Consider the following 22,675-nt stretch of genomic DNA (forward strand, 5'->3'; position numbering starts at 1 on the left):
TGCGTCTAAGACAGTCGAGTTATCAGGTGGTGATATTGTCGCAGGTGTTCTATTAGCGGGTCTCGCAATTGCTGTCCTGTTTGGCTCAGAATCTAAATCTAAGAGGAAAACAATGATAACTCCCGAAAGAGGCACTCGCATATTCAGGGATGACTTTGAACGAGACCCTGCGTCCTACTTTCGCGACTTGCGCAAGTAGTAAACATAATTTTTATATGGGATTTGGTCCTCTTCTCTTTTGTCTTCTATGTTCAATAAAGCTTTCGGTATTGAGTCTTATATTTTTTGCTGGTTAAGGCATGCGGCTAAGGATACCCTCTACATTTAGCTGCGTAAAATTCATTGGAACATGTCGTTTTTGAATGGAGTACTATGATGGATTGTGTTGTTATCTACGTGGGATGTTCTTTTCTTTTCTGTCTTCTATTTATTCTTCTGTCTAAACCTAATGTGTTTTGCATTTCTAGATGAATGTTCTCATTCTCTCTCTCTCTCTTTAATCAAAGAGTAAGTTATATATGTTTGGAAAATTATGTCAAAAAAAAAAGGTATTTAAAAGATAATAGAGAAAATAAATAATTGAATGTGGAGTCATTAGTTAAAATAGAAAAAACTAGCTTTTAATTAATTATTTTATATAGAAATGTAAAGTATCAATTGTCAATGCTCCAAGTCATCAAGCGTATGCAATAATCTAATGTCTAACTCTCAGAGAGCTTCAGAATTTCTAACTTTGATATGATTGAATGAATAATTTGATGTTTTAACTTCCATCATATGAGTATTTATAACCAACCAAGAAACACAACTTTTGGTAATGGAAGTTATTAATTCCAGGAGATACAACTCTTGGTTTTATATGGACCAACTCCACTGTGGGTATATTGAAGTCTAATTCCTAACATATTGAGGTATAATTTTTATGTTTTTTTAATTGACAAGTTATGTGAATCCTGTATGCTAATATTGTTATACTAGTAGTTAAGGCTTCCGAGAATTACACCCTTGCATATTTCCGAACCTGCAGTCTATAACTCCCATCCGTGCAGTTTATACTTGCTTTAAATGTATAGATTAAATTAACTAAAAAAAAAAGATATATAAATTAAATCATCAAATTATTTGACTGCTTTGACTTGGCTTGACACATTGTGAGAATGTTAATAATGTTGGCACGGAGAATTAAAATTGAGCCTCTAATTCCAATTCCAGGCTTCAACTCAATGCGATCAAAAATATCCAAAGTACAACCATATCCCCTCTTCAGCATGTATATATATATATATATATATATATATATATAACAAGGCTACAACCAGAGGGAGGGCATGGAAATCAATGCTACTATGTATACCTAAATACATCTAACAAAGCATGAAAAGCCACCTTCATCTCCTCCTCTTACCGCCTTTTCCTAATTGCCCAGATTTGAAAGCATGTTCTTGCTCTTGAAGGAATGCTAAAGCCTTCCCATACTTCTCTGCTCTTTCTTCTTCATGCAGTCTCTTGTCTTTTTCTTTCACCTCAAATAAGAAAGAATTGTCTTTACGCAATTCACGAGCTGCCCCTTTAGCTTCACGTTTCAGAAGTTTCTTCAACTTTCTGCTCTCAGCCCGTTCACGATCTGGATCATAATCTCTCCCCTTGACAAAGCTGCAAAACAACATGACATTAAATGCTCCATTCCAGCTGTCCATTCTATGTAACGTTATCTAACACAACAAAGATTAATATTTGGGGAAAGGTGAAGAAGAGAGTAGTAAATTACTTCTCCTCAAATTTTGGATTCAGTAATTTGATAGGCTGTGGCTTCTGCTTCCGCATTTGAAGTGGTCGTCGTAGCATGTAATGTTCCTCTGCTTTAGTCTTAATGAGTTGAGCAACATCTTTAAATTTATCTTGCAGCACATATGGCATGTTTTCCTGCTGTGCCACTTCAAATAGCAACATTGAAACCGGCAAGAACATTTCAGGGAAGGAACTCAATCCCTCGTAAGTGTTTACATATTCACGTAGGGTTTCAATCACAGTTACCAGCACACTTGCCCTGCAAATTGAAGGATACAATTTTGATCAAGTGGCAACAACCTTGAGAAAGGGACATCCTTAAGGAACTACAAAATCTAATTTACAACATTTTGAACAGAACTAGAAATGAGACCCAACACTGACTGACATTTTTAACCTAGAATCTTGTGGGGATATAAATATATTCATAGAAACCATCTAAAGAAAGCGATCTTCATATTTTTGTGCCAGTCTAAATGGAGAACTTTCGAGGTTCGGTCATAAACAATATCTTGTCAACTGGGTAGTCAAAATAAGAAAGAGAAAAAACCAACAAAGTAATGCATAATTACTGGACAATATCACTATAACACTATGGTATACCAGAGTGTATCAGCAAGTTCTATACCACAAAACAATATACCATATTGTAGCATTAAGTAATGTGATCAAACCCCATCAACTACAAACCTGAAGTTATCAGAGTTGAAAAAAGGCGAGTCCTCAGGCATGTCCATTATCATTGTGAAATTTAGAGGACTACTCTCAACTTCACAATCACGTACAGAAAGTAATGGACTGAGTGCTTTGAATTCCATAAGATGATAAAACTGCAAAAAGGTAAACAATCATGCAACTTCAGGATAAGTGTGCCCATCATCTGGTAACGTCTCAAGCAAAAGCAAGATAATTGACTCAATACTGTATTAAGAAAAAATTAGGTGCCTTCTAATATTAAAAAACGTGATCCAAAACACAAATAATGGATCAAAGAATCATACTTGAGAATCCTGACATGAAACCTGTTTCCTGTTTGTAGCTGCCATCAGCAAAGTTCGGAGAAACATTATTGCTTCAGGACAGAACTTCTTAGATTGTCTAGTGACCTGCAAAATGAATTAATCGCACAAATAGCTCAAAATCACAACTGATGAAAAATGTGATGACATACAAGTTCAATCAAGGCTAATAAAGAAAGCATACGCAAAATCAAGGAGTACAGAATAACAGGTATGCATAATGAAGAAACACAATTGGATTAGCACAGAACTCAAATGAAATTGATTAATTATGTAACAAAATGTATTATTAATTATGCAAAGGTCATTCAGAAGAGTCAAAAAGTACTTGTGGTAACTTTTATCATGATGCAAGGGGCAAGACATGCATTTTGCTTTAATTTAGTTTTATGTTTTATTTAATTGTCTTGAGTCAAGGGTATTTTTGGTAATTCAATAAATGGGCATTGCCTTCAATTAGGATTAGGATTTAGTCGTGAGTCTATTTAAGAGTGATTTTTACTCCAATGGAGGGGGACTTTGATGGAATAAAAAATACGTAGAATTAATCCACCTTATTTCTCTCTTTCTCACACCCCCCCCCCCCCCCCAATTTCTTCTCTCTTCCCGTACTTATTCTCTCTTTCTCCTCCTTTTAACTTCTTTCTTCGTCCCCTTTACAGCTTCTTTCTCCTCTCTTTTCCCTACTTTTACCTACTGATTTTGTGATCATTTGTTGTACTACATCACCTTCCACAATGTTGTGTTGCACGATGTTTTAACCTAGACCAAATCAACCTGTTGCATCGTCAGCCAGTCATCATCTGGTCCACTCAAAGTTATTTGACAATTTTTGGTTGACAACCAAATTGGAAAGTGTTTGGCCACAGTCCTACCACCATGTGGCCTATGGGTCATTGCACTTTAACAAGTACTACATCCGCAACAGGAATTGAACTGAGGTTTGTGAACAGAAGTCCTCAAATACAATGCCTTATTACTTTTCATTGATCATTAGGCCAATGGAAATATTGTATGCCCTATATTTCTTTATAACAGATATCCAAAGCTTCTTACATGTTTTTCCCCAATAACAAAAGTAATTCTCTATAAACACATTATGATTAAAATAAGTGTGTATGTTCGTATAAGTTCTATATTATATCAGGTCCAAATAAGTCATTGTTTTATGTACAAATTATCTTTAATTTGACAATCCAGTGATTAAATATTTTATTGTGTCATGCTAATATTATAAGTTCATGTAGGTTGATCTGACGGTCTGAACAATGACCCACGTACCAGGGACTTCTCTGGGTAATTGCAGTAGCATGAAGATCACAAACATATGATCGAAGAGATAATGCTCTTGTAACAACTTTCTAAGACTCTTCAACAAACCTTATTAAACATACCATAAGGACATTGCAGAAATTGAGGAAAGAAGAAATGGAAAATAGTTATAGAAAATACATACAGAGAGAAGCATAGAGCATAAGAAAGATCCAATTGCAAAATCCCGACCCGACACAATAGGACAGCGCATCAGATATTCACACATCAACAATACTGCTGGAGTCATGACCACATGACGAAAGTCGGAGCAAGGGAATATCATGGACCAGAGCCTTAAAAGAAACAATGTTTTCAATGAAGGCCAACTGCTAATTTCTGCAAGAATAAAAAAAATTGAACCTTTTACAAACATTGAACAAGTATGTGTGTATATATATTATGATGTATCAGAAACACTTGGTCGCAAATGATGAATTTGGAAGAACAAACAAGTATACAACTTCATTAGGTCAGACCTGGGTCTTTGATGCTCTCACAAAGTTGTGATCGAGTCCGTAATATCCTTTGACGAGCACATATTGCAGCAAAGTAAGGAATCTCCACACTCATCTCCATTAATGGCTTCACCAGCAAATTTAGTAGCTCGCAATTTAAAGGCTTTTTACCCGCTAAGATGGCAAAATACTGAAGTAGCACACCATAAAACACCTACACAGGCGCAGAAACACTGATGAACATCTATGGAAACAGGTTGACAACATGGTTTATATGTAAATACAAATCAAGAGCCATGGCAGACCATATCTTAGTTCTCACGAGTAGAAAGTAGATTAACGTAAAGCCAAAGCTATACTAGAAAAATAATGAGCTATTTAGAAGGTAATTACAGATTATAAGCTTATTGCTTCAGAAATTATGTGAAAACTATAAACTAATGTAAGTTAATGACTAAACCCAATCAGCTATTTCGAGAGCTCAGAAAGCGAGTTATGTTTTTAAAGTTAACAGCATCTAGAAAAAGAAAAAAACAAACTGACTCATCTACATGTCAACTTGAGTTGATCGAATCAAGTATGCATGAAAAGTTGTTCTGTTATCAGCTTCCTTATACAATTTGAATGCTCAGAAGTCATCTAGTTTCTCATGAATTTTAAAATTTTCTACAAAAAGATGAAAGGCAAAAAGCTTCTTGAAAGGAGCACATATTAATATTTTGCCATACAAGTCACCTTAAAATATTCAGCTTATAATTATATTATAGCTTTCTTACTTGACTCAACCTTATGAATTGTAAAAGCTGAGTCAGGCATTGTGAAATTTAACTCATGTCTCCAAGATTCCTTTTATATACTTCTGGTGTACTTAGAGGCACCTTATGCTTTTAATAAGATTGGTTATTACTTATCAAAAAAAAAAAATTGGGAAACCTAATTGGTGAATATTACAAATAAAGCAGTAAGAATATATTTATATCAAAATAAGAGCATCTAAAAGTTTCATACTTGCATTTTCTTTCGATTTTCTGCTGCAAGCTTGATTGCATTGCTTGCCCGAATTCGATTGATTATCAACACAATTTCAGTATTAGTGCAATTGTCCAACAATGTAGATAACTCTTCAAAACTCGTTGGAGCTTCAATTAAGTAGGGAAGGTCTGCTCGAGTTGAAAGGTTTCTACCATCTGCTTTTATTTTCTTGGCTTCTAAAGCATCTTTATCTCTCTTACTAGTTTCAGCAGCAGCATTTTTCTCCACCTTCTTCTGGTCTCTTGGCCCCATCAGTTGCTCATCACTATCATCATCATCATCATCATCAAGTTCTTCTTCTTCACCTTCTTCTTTATCATCTTCCAAATCTGTGTCGAGATTATCATCATCACTTTGTTCCCAGTCCTTCAAAGATAGGTTGCTTTTACCTTCCTCATTATCTTCATCGGATTCTTCTTCATCACCTTGATCTTCAGCAGTTTCTGAATCACCAGAAGAATCACCAGCTTCACTCTCAGAATTGTTCTCGTCCCTTCTTTCAAGAATCTCATCAACCCAACCCTTTTTGGTCCTGGGCTGCTCTTCAAGCGAGAAGGAATCACCTAGATCATCCCCAGATATGGATCTTAGCCCCCGGGTAGACTGTTTCTCAGCAACATCATTCTCTTCATCACTGGAAGAATCAGGAGCAAGCATTCTCTTCTGTCGCTCTTCCTGATATGTGGTGCATAATACAAATTTGTAAGTATTGAAGTTTATATTACCATATCATACAGTTGAAAACAATGGTGCATTTCCAGATTAGAGCATTCTATTCAACAATAAAGATGTACAACTCAATGAAACAAGATCCACATTCAGCTTGGTGACAAGTGCGGCAATACATGCATGGTGCATATTCAGCATCTTACTACAAATAACATGTATCATTATTAAACTATATCAAGTATTACACGGTAGGACACTCAATGTTGGCCAAGTCAAGCTATATTCATGTACCCTAATGAATATATACCCTAATGAATATATAGTCAAGCTATATTCATGTACCCTAATGAATATATAGTAAACTCACTATTAACAATCACAAACCACAAAACCATTGTCAAGATAACAAGAACTCCATCTTTTATTAGCATGCATGCACATGTACCCACACACAAAGAGCACAATTATGATTTGAGTGTGTAGCACTCATACCTCCAAACGCTCTAGTCGTTCTCTCTCCTCCTGAGCAATCTCTTCAGGGGTCTTTGTCCTATCTGAGGGGCGAGCACGCATTTCCAGTCCCATCTCTTTGACAAGTTTGTCATAAGAGTCAGGTTGATCCTGCAGATACAACAATTTAATGCTCAAAACTGTGCAAGTAGCAAAACATTAGCCTCACATCACATATGAAAAAAAAAAAAAATGATAACATGTGAATACATAACACAGACAACCTTCGCACGGATGGTGGTTTATTGTATGCCAAGCTGGAGATTTGGTGGGGTGGGGGCTCAGGGTTTTTTAACTTTTTTTGGGTGGGGGTGGGGGGTTGGGAAGGCACACAAAAATGAAGTAGTAGCAGCAGTGGTAGTAGTAGTAGTAGTAGATGTAGGAACTATAGAACGAAAGTTGCCATCTAGAACCTTCATCAGGAGACCATACCTGATTAATAGTTTCTAATTTTTCAGTTCTAGATGACTCATCCTTCTTCCTTTGCTCATTTGGGATGCTCTTGTTTACAAGAGCCTTCAAAGCATTCATCTTGCCTGGTTCAGTTAATGATAATAACGCCTCAGACTGCACTAACGACGTGAAGTTTTTGTCCAATTCTTCCATCAAATGTTCATTTTCGTCCTTCTCTTTTGCTTTTTGGGCCTGGAAGAAGTTAGTGGAAAATGTAAATAAGGAAATAATGCAACTTCATTGACAACGCAGTTTCATTAATATGAAAAAGAATGTTTACCTTAAAAAATTTGCTCTTTGAGATAATCTCTGCCATCACTTCTTTCTTGCTTTTGTGTTTCTGCAGTGAAAAAGGTATTGCTTTGAATCAGGTTCAAGCCGTCATCCAAAATCATTCACATACTTAGAGAGAGAGAGAGAGAGAGAGAGCTTCTTTGTTAGATAAATATAAAAATATGGAAATTACTTTTACAAAGATATAGATCACTTTCTTACACCAAATTAAAAATTATTCAGCAGATGACACAATCCGTTCCAGGAATATGAATCTGGGTCAGAAAACTCTAATCTTCAGGTCAGGAAATATATATAAACCAAATGATCAAAAGCTACAATATACGCTGCTAATCAAAGTACTCAACTAACAGTAATGTCCACGAGAATTAACTAGCACAATCAAGACGAATCTTAGTGGAACAAACAAAGAAATGAAACCTCCTTTTTTTTTCATAATATATATAAACCAAATGACTACTTATCAAAAAAAATATATAAACCAAATGACCAAAAGCTACAATATACGCTGCTAATCGAAGTACTCAAGTAACACTAATGTCCACGAGAATTAACTCACACAATCAAGATGAATCTTAGTGGAACAAACAAAGAAATGAAGCCTCCTTTTTTTTCATTGATGCTAGAACCAGAAAAACAGAGGACTAAGCAAAGGATTAAAAACAATCATTGCTGGCTAAAGCTGCAAAACAGCTCACTGGCATAAGATGGAGTGAGGGAAAAGCAATTCCCAAAAAGAGGTAATAAACAAGAGCAGTTCAGAGATATAAGACAAAAAGGTCAAACAAAACAGTCCAAAATAAGAAAGTGTCATTGAGTTGACAATCTACACTGTCATCATATTACAAGTAATAATATAATTGTGAATGTAACAGACCAAAAGTGAGATAGCAGAATAGGTCTCACATTTTCCTCGCCTTCAATCAGACCCCTTTCCAGTTGATTCTCTGTCTTATGAGCATGAAATTGCTTTAGCATCGCTGACTCTTCTGCACAATTAGAGGCAGTGTTGATGAAATCGCCAATCCCGAATAACCAATAATCAGATAGTAAGCAATAGCAACTGTCCAACAGAATCTATCAAAAAAATAAACTACAAACTGCATATTGTAAAATTTTGTAATCCAAGCAAGTTATCAAGGGACAATAACACTAATCAGCAGCAAAACTGTCAGCCAAAGAAGTGGTAAAAAATTGTAATCAAGAATGTCCAAAGAGAAGAGTGTCTAACAGGACAGCAACCTATGCAAGGTGCACACAAATGTTAATACCCAAATGTAGTGCCTTGGGGACCCTATATAAATTAATGGAATAAAATTAACATAAGACCAAAATTTAGATTATTTAAAAAACATTCTGAAGAGCTTGTTCTTCTATCCGAGAAGGATATAAGTTTGTTTTTAAATGTCATATTTTATAATAATTTATCATATCCCAAAGCAGTTTGTAAATGTCAAGATCCAAAGGAGTGGATATTTTCATCCATAGAAAGACAGAGATGATGAGCAATCACAGCACCTATGCATCTGAAATCACACCCAAGAGCAAGAACTTCAGAAGATAAAATTCAAGTGGAGTTACATTGATATGATACAAGTCAAGAATAGTGCAAACATATTGTCACGGAGAGAGAGAGAGAGAGAGAGAGAGAGAGGAAAAAAGAGCATTAGATAAAGAATGATGTCCATATCAGGTTTTTCTTTTTCTTTTTCTTTTTTGCTTCTGCATATAAGCAAGAGTCCACTCTACAGGTAAGGCTACAACTAAAAGCCTAGTAGTATTTTCATAGCAGACAGAATAGTGCACCTCTGCAATTGTCTGCATTTGTTAATAACCAAATACTACAACAGGGGAAAAAAATCTCACAGAAATGGATGAATCAGTTTGCCACTAATGCTGGCATCATCTACAGAACAAACTGTTTTAGAAAGCAACGCATTACATAAATTTATATACTCTCAGGGGCCTCACCATCATGGTCATCATCATCAGGCAGCATTTCATCCTCAAAATCATCCCTTTCGGACAATGCACCAAGGCCATGGATTTCAAAATCTTCTTCTTCTCCATCTGATAAGTTATACTTGCTTTTTTTGTTCACTTTCAACTACAAAGGAAACAAGTTAATAAATTTTTACCATAAGAGAATTATGGATAATGATAACAATACACTCCTCTGACTCAAATCAGTTTAGAAAATATTAAGTTATCTGATGTCTTGTGCCAAGAAAACTCATGCAAACAAAAGGATATCACATTCAAAGTGATACACATATCGTCATTTATTCCCTTGAAAATTAAAGACTCATAATAACTGAGACAAAACAATTATAATGGTATGGTACACTGAACAGCTGAGTCAGTACTAGTTTCTATGGCTTTCTTTTTGTTTTCTAGAAACGTATAGTCGAGTCCATTCTTTCAGGTTTTTGAAAGAGAAAAAGCTCTAAGATTTAAAACTTACATTCTTCATTTTTTTAGTACTATCCCAACAGTCAAATAGATTATGCAAAAGAAACTAATGCAACGTTTAACCGAGAAGCTACAGGAAATCATACTGAGCTAAAGATTTGTAATTCTTCATCTGAATAACTTGGCATGAGCTTTTGAAACTATTGGAAACGTAAAAAATTTTTTTTTTTTTAAAAAGGATAAATCACAAAAATTTGTATGGTATCTTATTTGAATGTATTACATTCCTACACTCTCTCCGCAACCAAACAGAATATTAGGCTACCACCAAAACGCGGTAGACAAACAAGTGAACATCCAAGTGTTCAGGCAATCCAAACGAACATACCTGACGCTCACGCTGAGATCGCATAATGGCCTTATCGAACTCGCCAAGCGCATCGTTTTGCTCTCCAATACGCTTATCCAAGAACACGGAAGCCTTCCCACTTTGCTCATACTCCTTCAGCAGCGTCTTCTTCCTCTGCCTCAACCCAAAAGAAGCAAAAATACCATCACCAACCAAAAAAATACATATATGCATATATAATTTATCACGCAGAGAATGTGGAAAATGAATGAAATTAAGGGAGAGGCAAAGGAGTAAAGCTCGTTCGTGCCTTTTCGACGGCGACTGAGCGAGCGAGGCCGATACGGCGCTCTTCCCCCTTGCGCTTCTTTCCGAGTATGTCGAATTTTCTTCGGGACCAAATGGTCTCGAAAGGGTTGTGCTTTGGGGCCTGCACTTTCATGGCTACGACGTTGGGGCCTGACTTGTTCCTCTTCTTCTTCGTCTTCTTGCTTGCGTTGGCATCGGTGCTCGCGGGTTTTGATAGTTTAGCCATGCCCGATTTGATTTCAGAGAGTGCGTGCGCCTGTGTGGTATTAGGGTTTAAGGGTTTTGGAGGAGGTTGCAGAGCTATGGGTTTTGGTGATAGGGAAAGACTTTGGTGGGGCTCCGTCGGATATGGGTCGGATTGCGGTTAACTTCCTCATTAAAAAAACAAAAACAAATAATTCTTTTTTTTTTTCTTTTTTTTTTTGTGTGTGTGTGTCATACTTCATTTTTATTATTTTTAACTTTATAATGTGAACTTGTTAAATATTTTAAAATATAAAAATGAATTATATTCATAATGTAATAGATATAGCGCAAATCATTGTAATGAGTATTTATATAGAGATATGGGTATGTGTATGTAAGTAAGATTATGTATATGTGTGTGTTCTATAAGATAAATATATAAATTTGAGATTAGATTCTTTAAGATTTGAGTTAATTTATCTAATTATTCAAATAATAAATCTTAACAATAATTAAATAATTTATATTTAATATGAATTTACTAAGCAATTGCGATATTTAAGTTAAATAGAGTTTAAACAAATTATGCAGTCCCAATAATAAGTTCAAAATCAATTTGTATTTAAAACAAATTAAATGGACCGAACTTAAATATTCAATAGTTAGCGGAGTACAACCCTACCCATCCCGTGCTGCATTTGTGAAATGAAGAATTATGGTTGTTATGTTGGGCCACGACTAATGATAACGTCGGAAAAGCCTGGGAATACACAGCCGATCAAGACCTTTGGAATGGACCATGATTTGGGCTCAAAGTCCCTGAAAACTGAACTTGATGGAATTTAGGCCCAAATAGACATTTGACAGAGCGGTGAACCCCGGGCTTAGAAAAACGCTCATTTATCAAACACAAGGGCCCAAAATGCCTACACCCACCGCCAGCAACAAAGTAATTAATTATGTGCATATATAAGAGCATGTTTAGGAAATTAGGATTATTTTTGAGAAATATAATTTTTATGTTAAAAAATTTTTTTTTTTGACAAAAGTTTTATTTTTAAGCTTTTGCAAAAAGTACGCCGAGTATTTTTTTTTTCTTTAAACGAACTTTTAAACTCCTTAAACACATATCCAAACAAACCCTAAACTAAACGGTTCTTGATGCTTCCACAGTTCCACTTGCATTCATTATTATCGTCATATTATTATTTCAGTTGTATAAAAATTGTATAGCCGTCTTTGGAAATCATTATGCTATGGACCTATATGGTAAAACAATGTGAAAAAGCATGGATGGCTCTGCTGCATAAAGCAGCAGCCGCGAAATTTGATGATGAAGGTGAGAACAACAAATGTGAACCAAGGGCATTTCCAGGTGGATCAAAGTGTCCCCCACGTTGTCCTAATTTAGGTTCCATGTCGGCAAGAAAGGCCTGGCACCATGTGCCCTCAGCTACCACGGTAGCGTCCGGAAGAAACCCCAAAGGGGGTCAAAGGACCCCCACTGTCTCTCCCTTTGGCATAATACCCCAATGGCCTAAATAATGGCACTACTCACCTTTTTCAGTCACACCCAATACGTACCCTTTTTTTATTTAACCGTATGGTTTATTATTTACAGACAAATACGAAAACAATCATACATTTCCATATACATTTCCATCTGCAGGTAAGATTAGACGACCCTTTATGCATCATCACAAGACTCACATATAGTTAATATACTTTATATATGTAGTTTAATTAATTAAGCCAAGAGCCAGAAATCTTTCTGACGCTTGGTGGTGATCAAATACCCTCCAAGCTTCTTGCTTTTCCTCCTCACTGCAATCGCCATGCAATCAGCATTTTGGATACAGTACTCCACTACTCCCCCGGTGACCCGGCTGCCCGCCCACATCATCAGGAGACGCCATGTTGTGGAGCGTTTTTTCTGCCCCAAAACCAGCATTGACGCCCCTTGTTTTCTTGCTTCTTCCACTATTGTAGGCCCTTTCTCCTTCCCTTCCACCACTGCAACCTCAATTTGTACCTATAACGACCGACCATGATCATCATGAATCATCACCACAGAATTATAAGATTGAACAAATTGCATAAGCATGTCAGGAATTACCCACCTCCGGTTTCTTGGATTTGCACAATTTCTTCAAAGAATCGATAAATTCATAATTAGCCCTTGGAACGATCTCCTTGCCGGAGCCTTGAGCAGTAGCTGTGAAAAATGTATAGATGACCATACTACTTTTTCGGTACTGATCATCATAAATTAAATTAAAGCAATGAACTAATTAGATGGAAAACAGAGAAAAAAGAACCTGCAGCAGCTTGCTTATTAGATGGCTTGGTTACGCAAAGAAGAATAACTGTGTCCTGGTTCTGAACAGTGTGGGAGAGTGCCCATTGCAAAGCTCCCTTAGCTTCAAGGCTGGAATCAACCACAATCACAATCTTCCTACTAATTACCAACAGGGGTTTTTCCTCTTTGACATGGCCAGGATTCAGAGTTTTGGAGGAAGTGAGATTGCCGTGAGGAGGCTTGGATTGTGCAGGAGGGGAGCGGACCCTGGCATGAGGCCTAATTCTGTTGAGGCAGAAACCGGGCAACTTTGTAGTTATTTTGGGCATCTTGGTCCTGAGAATTAAGCGGAAGAAGAGATATTGAGTGGAGAGTGGCAACAATGAGGGCTGTGGGTGAACAGATTTCTAGATGTGGGTGTGGTCCAATATGGTTTAATTTCATCAGCTTTGGCTTTGGCTTTCGCCTTTTTCTTTCTTTGCCGTTTCATCATATGGGACTTCTATTGTTTCCTTTTATTTCCTGCTCGCAGTGGGGGCTTACTCCTCCACAACGTGCTTGTCATGAAGCTGTAGGCCCATCCCTCTTAATACCACCTCTTCACTTCATCAACACCATGTTAGTGTACTCATTTGTATTGCTTAATTAGCCGCTTTTACTCTCTTTATTATAGCACCTTATATATATATATATATATATATAAAGTTATAAGGGAAAAATATAAAAAAGTCTCTCAAACTACTGGTCGTTTGCCATATAGCCTCCCAATGTTCAAAAGGTACTAAAGTAGTCCCCAAACTATCACAATGTATCAAAAAGGCCACTTATTTTTTTATATTCCTATAATATCCCTATTCTTTTAACAAATAAAATAATAAAATAATTGTAAAAAAACCAAACAATTTTTTAAAAATACAAAAAACACAATGAGTGAATAAATACAAAAAAAAAAAAAAATGGAACAAATAAATAATTTAGGTCAACTACAGTGACTATTCATGTCGTATTAAAGTAAAATCAAAGGTAAGGTTTTTGAGATATTCCAAAAAAAAAAAAACAATTTAGTTCTTGGAGTCAAATTATGTTAAAAAATTATTTTTATTCGCCCATTGATTTTACTTTAATACGACATGAAGCAATTTGTAATTTAGGCCACCTACCGTGACTAATTATTTATTTATTTCAATTTTTTTTTTTTTTTTTGTATTTATTCGCCTATTGGTTTTTTTTTTTGTATTTTTCACTAATTTTTTGATTTTTCTTTTTTACAATTATTTTGTTATTTTATTTGTTAAAAGAATAGGGGTATTATAGGAATGTAAAAAAATAAGTGGCATTTTTTATGCATTTTGGTAGTTTGAGGACTATTTTAGTACCTTTTGAACATTAGGGGACTATATTGCAAATAGCTGGTAGTTTGGAGGGCTTTTTTATATTTTTTCCAAGTTATAACGCATGTGACTTTTGACGACCTCTAGTGGTGGCGACTTTCAGCGAACTCGATCTGGTGGCGGCGTCCAGCATCTGACGGATACTTTCAGCGAAAAATAAAGTGCGAGAAAAAGTTCATGCAATAAGAAGAAACTCAAAGTTGAAAAATGGTTCACAGTTTTAAAGAAGGAGAACCATGATTTTTTATCTAAAAAAAAAGAGAGAGAGAGGTTATGTCGAAAGAAATGGAGCTTATGATTAATTTTAGTTTAAGTTTGTACAAAGAAGTAGAGGAAGATTCTAACAATTAATTCCATGACAACTAGCAATTAAGCTACGCACTAACATTTCAATGAGGCCTATCCAATACAATTAAGTGCATTATGGTAATAAACCATGGGGACAAGCATTTAGGCCATCATAATAAAATAACAACATGATTTCCGGCCACTTATCATATAATTATTATAATCGTCCTTCCTTTAGTTTATTAGATCTAGCTATAACAAAGTTGAAGGTCAATTTATTCTGTGTTCCTTTTTTGCAACAAATAAAAGCATAATTAATAATGGAAGCTATAATAAAAACATATATCTTCATTATTAGCTTCCTTTTTTCTTTTTTCTTTTTTTGGCCGTACAATCCTCTATCCCAGACAATACAAATACATTAAATCCCTTAGAGACATTTCAGTCTGAAATAGCTAGCATATACTATGTACATTCGTGCATGTCAAAACTCAAAAGGCAACCAAAGTTGAAGGTTAGATTTAAAAGACTACTACGTACATAATTAAAGAGAACACCAGCACCCATGCATCAACCACTCGATGTAGTTTCTGACAGCAATTTCAACTTCTATTGGTCACTCGATCTTTGAAGTGGACAACATCTTAGAAGGATGACCGTGCTTTTTTGTGTCATTTTAAATGTGATGTAACTTTTAAAATTATCGTTGAATTTGCAATGATCATTAGATTTTGATCTATTAAACCCTTGTAATTAATAATGAGGCTGTGCTCTCTTATTAGGTGAGCAGTAAGCTTGTAATTTTTAGTTGCTGCAAGCCTTTTTGTTCATAGTTTAGTGCTGCATGCACCATTTAATTAGTATAATGATTAAGGGCTTAGCTTTTATATATTTATATATATTTATGTATATTTTATCCAAGTAACGTGGCTCAAACGCTAGCTACACAAATTAATCATCATTCCGACAGAGTAATGGAAATTATAGCACACATTTTCAATGATTTTTTCCTATAAGAAGGAAAAAATATCTTCAAATGATCGATTTCATAAAGAGTCCACCTTTCTTAATGTATTAAGTTCTCTTTCTTTAATGAGATATTTCACTGTTGATGCCGGTAATGTGGTCCTCCTGTCTTTTTTCTTTTATCCACATACATGCCTCGTGCTTTTCTCGACCAAAGTTCCCGAATCCAAAGTAATGGAATCAATTGATGCCACATTTGTAATTGTGCATTTGCTATCTGAGTTGGGATCTACAATAATTATCAGCTTGAATTGCTAGCAATTTATGTTGGGTGGTTTTGGGGCGCCTCCTTCAATCCCAAAAACTAGTTCAAGAGGTGAGGCTTTCTCTCACACTAATAAACGGACCACCAGTCCATTCCACAACTGATATGAGATAACTTCAGCAATCTCCCCCTCACGCATCGGGCCATGGGTCGAAGCAGAGACAACTCGTTTCTCCTGTGGATTGTTGAGCCAAGACTTGTTGTTGAACTTGAGCTTTAATACCAATGTTTGGTGGTCTTGGGCATCTCTCAACCTAAAAGCTAACTCAAGAGGTGAGACTTTTCCATACACTTATAAACCGACCATCAACTCCTTCCACAATCAAAGTGAGATAACTCTAACAATTTATGCAGATAATGTGAGAGTGTTTGTATAGAATCCATCTGTCCAACTAAAATGTAGACTTCTTAACCATTGACTAGAATAGAGAGATCCTATGTGGACCTTTTTCACATTACATACCCAAATTACTAGCAACGATAGTTTGTATGAGATGCACCTGCCCAAACAAAATCTAGGCTATCCGATCATGTATTCAAATAGATGAATTTCATATGAACTCTTTTACCTTACTTATTCAAATTACTAACAATTTGAACAGATAATTGTGGTAAATCTTTAACCCTGCTATGCTATACAAAGATAAAAGCTTTGGGAGAATGATGGCAAGGGTGATGTAGCCAATGGGCTCACGTAGGGTGGGGTCGACAGATTTATGTTCATGCAAAAGCCAACCTGAATTACCACTTCCATCACAAAAGGGTGACACTCCAACCCCCACTTTGACCTTCTGGCTTCTACCCAAGGGCATAATCAAGTGGCTTTCCTCACCCAAATGGGGTGCTACGTGTCAATCGAGCAAGATACCCCCAAATCCAATATGGCCGGCATGAGAATGTGATTAGCCAATGGGATTACATGGTAAGACTTTATTATCTATTTTCACCAAGTTTAATTGGTTTTTACCTCTTTCTCAACCTTAATGCTTTTTCCTTCTAATTATATTCAAGGTTGACCAAGTGAGGTGATTACACATATAAAGACATGCTCTTGTAAATAATCATGATTAAATTGTTAGGGCAATAGAAAAAAAGGGGAAATTTAATCATGATTGTGTGTAACTAACTTGGACGTACGATGGAATATTTTATGTCCAAATGAAATGAAATATTGAAATGAGAAAAGTGAGATAGGGCCATGCATGTCAAGAAGGGCTAGGCTCAAACTTGGGCTTTGACAAAAATCCTTTAGGAGTACCCCCATTGGGTCAGCCCAATTTCAGCCCAACAACATTTTCGACACATTGCTCAGTGGGCTTTTAAGAAGTTCATATACATATATGTGAATGACCAAAATATCTATAATGAACTAAAAAGAGTTGGACTTTTAACTAGGAATATGATTTTATTTATAAAATATTTGGAGTAATACAACTTTTGTTACAATTTTCATATTAACTCGAGTAATGCTAGGTACTATCTTTTTATCCTCTTAAAGTTAATATGACTTTCAAAATTACCATTGGATCAAAATTTAAGTATGATTCATCTAAAATTTGATGATAATTTTAAAAGTCATATCAGCTTTATAAGGATTTTAGAATGATAAAAAAATGATATCTAGCATTACTTTATTAACTCACCTAGCAATTCACATGTGTGTCATGTGGCATATGTTACTTATCTCAAAAGCTCATATACGAAGGTCGAGATGAATTTAATAATTTAATTTATATTTTAATACTCCTCCTTACTTATGGGCGTGAAATATTTAATTTAAATTGGTAGTGAATTGATGGAGTCACTAAATCACTACTTATCATAAAAGCTTGAATTTATAAAAATAGTTAAATTTAATAATATGGGTGAAAAATTTACATAACAAATTTGGCTGATAAATTTATTTTTTAAAATAGCTAATATGATAAATGCCAAATAAACTGACATATCAATTCGTAAGAAAATTATAATAAAAATTGTATTACCCGGCTTTTATTATGCTAAAGAAGCAATATTAAAAAGGGTTAAATACTAAATTAGTCCCCGGGGTTTCACAACTTTATTTTTTCCTCCTGAGATTTCATTTTTATCATAGGAGGTCCCTGTGGTTTTGATAATAGATCAAGTTAGTCCTCCGTCAGTTGACCGTTAATTGACTTAACGGAATTTCACGTGGTACAATCAAATGTTGACACGTGGCACCTACTTATTTTTTTTTTTTTAAATTAAAAAATATATATTTTCTTAAAAAAAAAAAAGATTGGGGGTGGATCGGCCACCCCCTTGGAGCCCAAGGGGGTGGCCGATCCACCCCCTTGGTGCCCAGGGGTGGCTCGGCCACCCCCAATCTTTTTTCTTTTGTTTTTTTTTTTGTTTAGAAAATACATTTTTTTTTAATTAAAAAAAAAATTAAATATGTGCCACGTGTCAACATTTGATTGGTTCGCGTGAAATTCCGTTAAGTCAACTAACGGAGGACTAACTTGGTCTATTATCAAAACTGCAAGGACCTCCTGTGATAAAAATGAAATCCTAAAAAGAAAAAAATAAAGTTATGAAACCCCAGGAGGGTCTGAAGTATTTAACCCTATTAAAAATTGCAATATAAAAATTGGGGGGAATACAATTTTGAAAAGAAGAAATTGATAAGGTCCTTATCATCACGAGTTTAGATTTCTTAAAAAATTTAGAATATTCTCTCGTAGATTATTAATTCTTCAAATCTTAAGTACTATTGTGATTGCGATTTTATTACTTTTAAAATATATAAAAACATGATAAGTATTTTGAAAAAATAAATACGATAAAAACTGAGTTGTTAAACATTGATAAAACAAAATCTAAACTATTCAATTTAAAAATAATAATTACCGAAATTTAAAGTGAACTGATCTCTGGCTACAAATATCTTCACCTTATTTAATGGTAATTTTAAAATGTAAAATAATAATAATAAAAAAAAATTAAAAGCCTTTTTGTGATTGTGTTTGAAAAATAGAGCTTTTAAGTTAAAAAGAGTTTTTGGGCAAAAGCTTCATGTTTTTGCCAAAAGTACGTTTTGACAATTTTTAGGTTTTTTGGACCCTTAAAAAGGTTTTTAATTTTTTTTACTAAACGAGTATTTTTTTTTCTTTCAACCAACTTTTTGAGTATTAAAAGCACTTTTAAACTTTTAAAACGCAATTATATCAAACGGCCTATATATATATATATATATATATATATATATATATATATCTTAATTTTTGAATGCACAAAAAAATTGGATGGCCCCCACAAAATCTTATTGATTCAGCGAAACCTTCGGGGCTACGGCTACGTACAAACTTTAGAATCATAGTTTTTTCTAATAGAATCATAGTTTACTCCAACTCCAAGTTGAATATTTTTGACCTTTTCTTTTCTTTTTTCTCTTCCCACTATAAAATCTCAAACCTTGTCTATTTGTATTCTCAAAGTATATATAATTACTCGTTGAGAGCTACTTCAAAGGGGAATTTACGAGGAATTTTCTTATAAAAATAGGAGAAAGCGATCAGAGTAACTACTCTACTTCTGCTATACAGGTTGACAGTTCCTTTAATTTTTAGTTTTTAGTGTTTTTTTTTTTTGGGGTTTTGTTTTCAAGTTTCCAACATGTTTGTTTTGTGTTCTCAAAGGTTTTGTTTTAACGGTGCTTGCTATTTATACGATTTAAACTTTCGTGGGATTTGATGAATCGAGTCTTTTGGGTTTTTGTCATGCAACTATTATCATCATCATGACCCTAATGAAGAACAAGGATGAGGATATATGCCAGATAGACAGTTCTTCTTCTCTATCATATCGTCAGTAGTTGTCATCCTCATAGTTATCAATACAATCTTTTGGTTGCGGTCCAATTAATTGTATTGTTGTGCAATGTTTTTGCGAAGATTATATTTTTGTTTGCAATCAAATAACTATTTTTTCTTTCTTTCTTTCTATTAACTGAATAATCGGACTGGGAAAGCGACGTGTTGGCTCCGTTTTTTTTTAGTGTTTTAATGAAACCATAGACAAAGATGAGCAAAACAGTTCTAAAATCCATGAAATAACGTTACAATATTGACGCTAGTTGTTTCTTCTGGAAGGTTCAAGATTCAGGGGCGCAGAAGAATCTGGATTTTCACCATATCAATCCTTGATGCAATGTTGTTTTGTTTTCTTTTTTTCTCTCTCTTTTTTTTTTTTTTTTTTTTTCAAAGCAAAATAATAGAGACTGAATTAATTGATATTGTTGGATGGCTCATCATGGCATTGATTTTGCAGCGGGCTTTGTATTTTCAATAAATTATCTTTCTGCTTAGATGTTCTTTGTATCATTGTATGTGTTAATTATGGTAGAATTGATAAATTTATTTGAACTTTTCTGATAAAATAGATCAATATTGTCTTGCAGAAGCCTAAGTTGCTGTAGAGATTGGAGCCTTATGTGATGGGTTCTGCTTGTTGTTGCTTTCGTGTCAAGGATCTTGATCCTAGAGAAAATGTAGATACATCCAGCCATGGAAACTCAATCTACCATGAGTGCTTCTTTAGTAACTTATTCAACAAGGTACATTCAGGGGATTCCCTCTAATTCTCTATTTGTTTCCAGAGGAACATATGTCAATTAGCAAAGAAGTTCATGTATATTTATTAAGGAATATAATAAGTAAACTGTATTTAATCTGCAATATATAAGAGATTATAATCTTTCATTGCAAGCTCTGATTTATAATTCTTAATTGTAATCTTTAGATTCTAGTCAATTGTTATTATGTGTAATCACAAATATCTCTAAGGCAAACAAACTAAGCCTTTAGGAAACTGTTCAAATTAGTCATTTGTACTTGTTTCTGCATTCGATCTTAGTGAAATAGTAATGTTTCATCAAGAACTAGCCATGCTTGATAGACAGGATATTATACCTGAGAGGTATATATGCTGCCTATTGAATTTTCTCATTGTGCACTCTGCATGTAATCCCACTCAATCACTTAGACAGAACTCAGGCCATTTGTGATACCCAGCAGAATGAAATTATTCTTGCTTCTTTGTTCTGTAGATTTGCAAGTTAATTTTCCTCAAATTTTTATTGTTTCAACTTAAACTTGAAATTGGGGGGATTGGCAAACAACACCCCTACCCCCAAACACTATTCACTTCATTCCTTAAAAAAATCAACATCAAAGCATTTTTACTTTTATAAATTATATCACATCATTCACTTTTACTACTATAAAAATAAAAAAATCACTACAAAACAAAACTTTTCTACTTTTCAATACTAACATCATCATCATTATTATTATTATTATTATTACAATTTGGCCTTGGAAGAACTAAGATGTTCTCTTACTATAACAACTTATACTACACAACCTCAAAGGGTAGACTTAAGTGGTAAGGGTTTTGGTATTGGTATAGCGTTTCCATCAAGTCTAAGGTTTGAACCTTGAGTGCAAATAATTCTTTTAGGCCAACCTACTAGCAAAGCCGAGCGTTACCCGATTCATATAGAGCGGTTGCTTTATACGGGTCTAAAGTTTACCCGATAGGGGTGAGTACACAAAGTGTTTCTATCTTCGAAGGGTTATTAAAAAAAAAAGAAAAAAAAAAAATTCCTAGCTAATGCAATTATATATCTACAGTATGCAGGATTCTTCAGCAGTGGCCAAATGCATGGCCTCTCTTCATCCAATCAGGAGGCAGCTTCTTCGACTCCTAATGGGGCACCTGAAAATACAGAAGCTGACACTACGACTTGTTCTCCTAGAAAGTCAAGATGTCATTCATCATCAGAAGAAGAAGATGTCTGCCCTACATGTCTTGAAGGTAACCATTTTTTGGATCTAGTACCTTAATCCGGCATGGTAAATATGTGAGAATAAGTTGTCATTTTGTCCAACTTGTCCACAAGATTGCTGTTTTATTTTGTTTGTCAAAGAAAGCTTCACCTTGACTCTTACTATATATATGTGCTTTTCTGTTGACAGAATACACGCCTGAAAACCCTAAGATCATTACACATTGTTCTCACTCTTACCACCTTAGTTGTATATATGAGTGGATGGAGAGAAGTCCAAAATGTCCACTTTGTTGCCGGGTAAACAATTTCTTGCTGCTACTTCTTTCATTAATTTTTTTTCCATTTTCCCCAAAGTATTCTTGAAGATCCATACAATCTTACATTGAACTAATCAACTCTTTATCAACTGTTTGTCTAGGTGTTGACATTTGACGAAGCAAATTAATCTCAAACAGCATTTGGCATGCAAGACTAATGAGTGAAGATGAAGAAGATAAAATTGCAGAAGCAAATGAGGCAAAGGTGGAGAAGGAGGTCTAATGAATTAGCTGAAATACACATACTTGCACATTCCCTTTTCTTTTCTACATTCATTTTGAAGAGTGGGGTGTCTTTTAAGAAGCTAATTAAATCTGTAGATCGATAAAAAAACAAATTTGTTCTTTCGGGTTAAAACCTGTTTTTCTCTCCCTTGTGTTGATTCTGCTCAAAATTTCTATGCAAACAAGCACGTAGCTGAAAATAGCTACCTAATGACACAGAGTAAAAATAAAAATTACAACATATATATATAATTTATAGCTG

General features: G+C 34.8%; 3 protein-coding genes across 3 annotated transcripts; 1 reads left to right on the plus strand and 2 right to left on the minus strand.

Moving 5' to 3' along the window:
• Window positions 1–1,169: 1,169 nt before the first annotated feature.
• LOC132179397 (nucleolar-like protein) lies at window positions 1,170–10,936 on the minus strand. The gene is made up of 14 exons (XM_059592120.2): window positions 10,606–10,936; window positions 10,335–10,469; window positions 9,506–9,641; window positions 8,441–8,523; window positions 7,521–7,580; window positions 7,220–7,432; window positions 6,770–6,898; window positions 5,585–6,283; window positions 4,598–4,790; window positions 4,264–4,457; window positions 2,790–2,894; window positions 2,479–2,618; window positions 1,769–2,047; window positions 1,170–1,653 (listed from the first exon to the last, which is right to left on the minus strand). Exons 1-14 carry the CDS (start codon window positions 10,828–10,830, stop codon window positions 1,389–1,391), a joined length of 2,856 nt encoding a protein of 951 aa, XP_059448103.2. The 5' UTR covers window positions 10,831–10,936; the 3' UTR covers window positions 1,170–1,388.
• A 1,443-nt stretch (window positions 10,937–12,379) lies between these two features.
• Window positions 12,380–13,559, minus strand: LOC132179532 (Adenine nucleotide alpha hydrolases-like superfamily protein). The gene is made up of 3 exons (XM_059592265.2): window positions 13,109–13,559; window positions 12,911–13,005; window positions 12,380–12,822 (listed from the first exon to the last, which is right to left on the minus strand). Exons 1-3 carry the CDS (start codon window positions 13,416–13,418, stop codon window positions 12,538–12,540), a joined length of 690 nt encoding a protein of 229 aa, XP_059448248.1. The 5' UTR covers window positions 13,419–13,559; the 3' UTR covers window positions 12,380–12,537.
• A 6,956-nt stretch (window positions 13,560–20,515) lies between these two features.
• LOC132178420 (E3 ubiquitin-protein ligase) lies at window positions 20,516–22,316 on the plus strand. Its single transcript, XM_059590857.2, has 4 exons — window positions 20,516–20,635; window positions 21,714–21,897; window positions 22,059–22,168; window positions 22,290–22,316. Exons 1-4 carry the CDS (start codon window positions 20,516–20,518, stop codon window positions 22,314–22,316), a joined length of 441 nt encoding a protein of 146 aa, XP_059446840.2.
• The last annotated feature ends 359 nt before the right edge of the window (window positions 22,317–22,675 follow it).

This window comes from Corylus avellana, chromosome 4 (assembly GCF_965113065.1).
Source record: "Corylus avellana chromosome 4, dhCorAvel1.hap1.2, whole genome shotgun sequence".
In the NCBI taxonomy this organism is placed as follows: Eukaryota; Viridiplantae; Streptophyta; class Magnoliopsida; order Fagales; family Betulaceae; genus Corylus; species Corylus avellana.

Coding starts and splice junctions, on each gene's coding strand:
- LOC132179532 (XM_059592265.2), bottom strand. CDS start 13,418: ATGCCCAAAATAACTACAAAGTTGCCCGGTTTCTGCCTCAACAGAATT. Junction 13,006..13,108: donor TAATAAGCAAGCTGCTGCAG/GTTCTTTTTTCT, acceptor CATTTTTCACAG/CTACTGCTCAAGGCTCCGGC. Junction 12,823..12,910: donor GCAAATCCAAGAAACCGGAG/GTGGGTAATTCC, acceptor CGGTCGTTATAG/GTACAAATTGAGGTTGCAGT.
- LOC132178420 (XM_059590857.2), top strand. CDS start 20,516: ATGGGTTCTGCTTGTTGTTGCTTTCGTGTCAAGGATCTTGATCCTAGA. Junction 20,636..21,713: donor TTAGTAACTTATTCAACAAG/GTACATTCAGGG, acceptor ATATATCTACAG/TATGCAGGATTCTTCAGCAG. Junction 22,169..22,289: donor AATGTCCACTTTGTTGCCGG/GTAAACAATTTC, acceptor CTGTTTGTCTAG/GTGTTGACATTTGACGAAGC.
- LOC132179397 (XM_059592120.2), bottom strand. CDS start 10,830: ATGGCTAAACTATCAAAACCCGCGAGCACCGATGCCAACGCAAGCAAG. Junction 6,899..7,219: donor AATTAGAAACTATTAATCAG/GTATGGTCTCCT, acceptor TTGTATCTGCAG/GATCAACCTGACTCTTATGA. Junction 4,458..4,597: donor TGAGAGCATCAAAGACCCAG/GTCTGACCTAAT, acceptor TTATTCTTGCAG/AAATTAGCAGTTGGCCTTCA.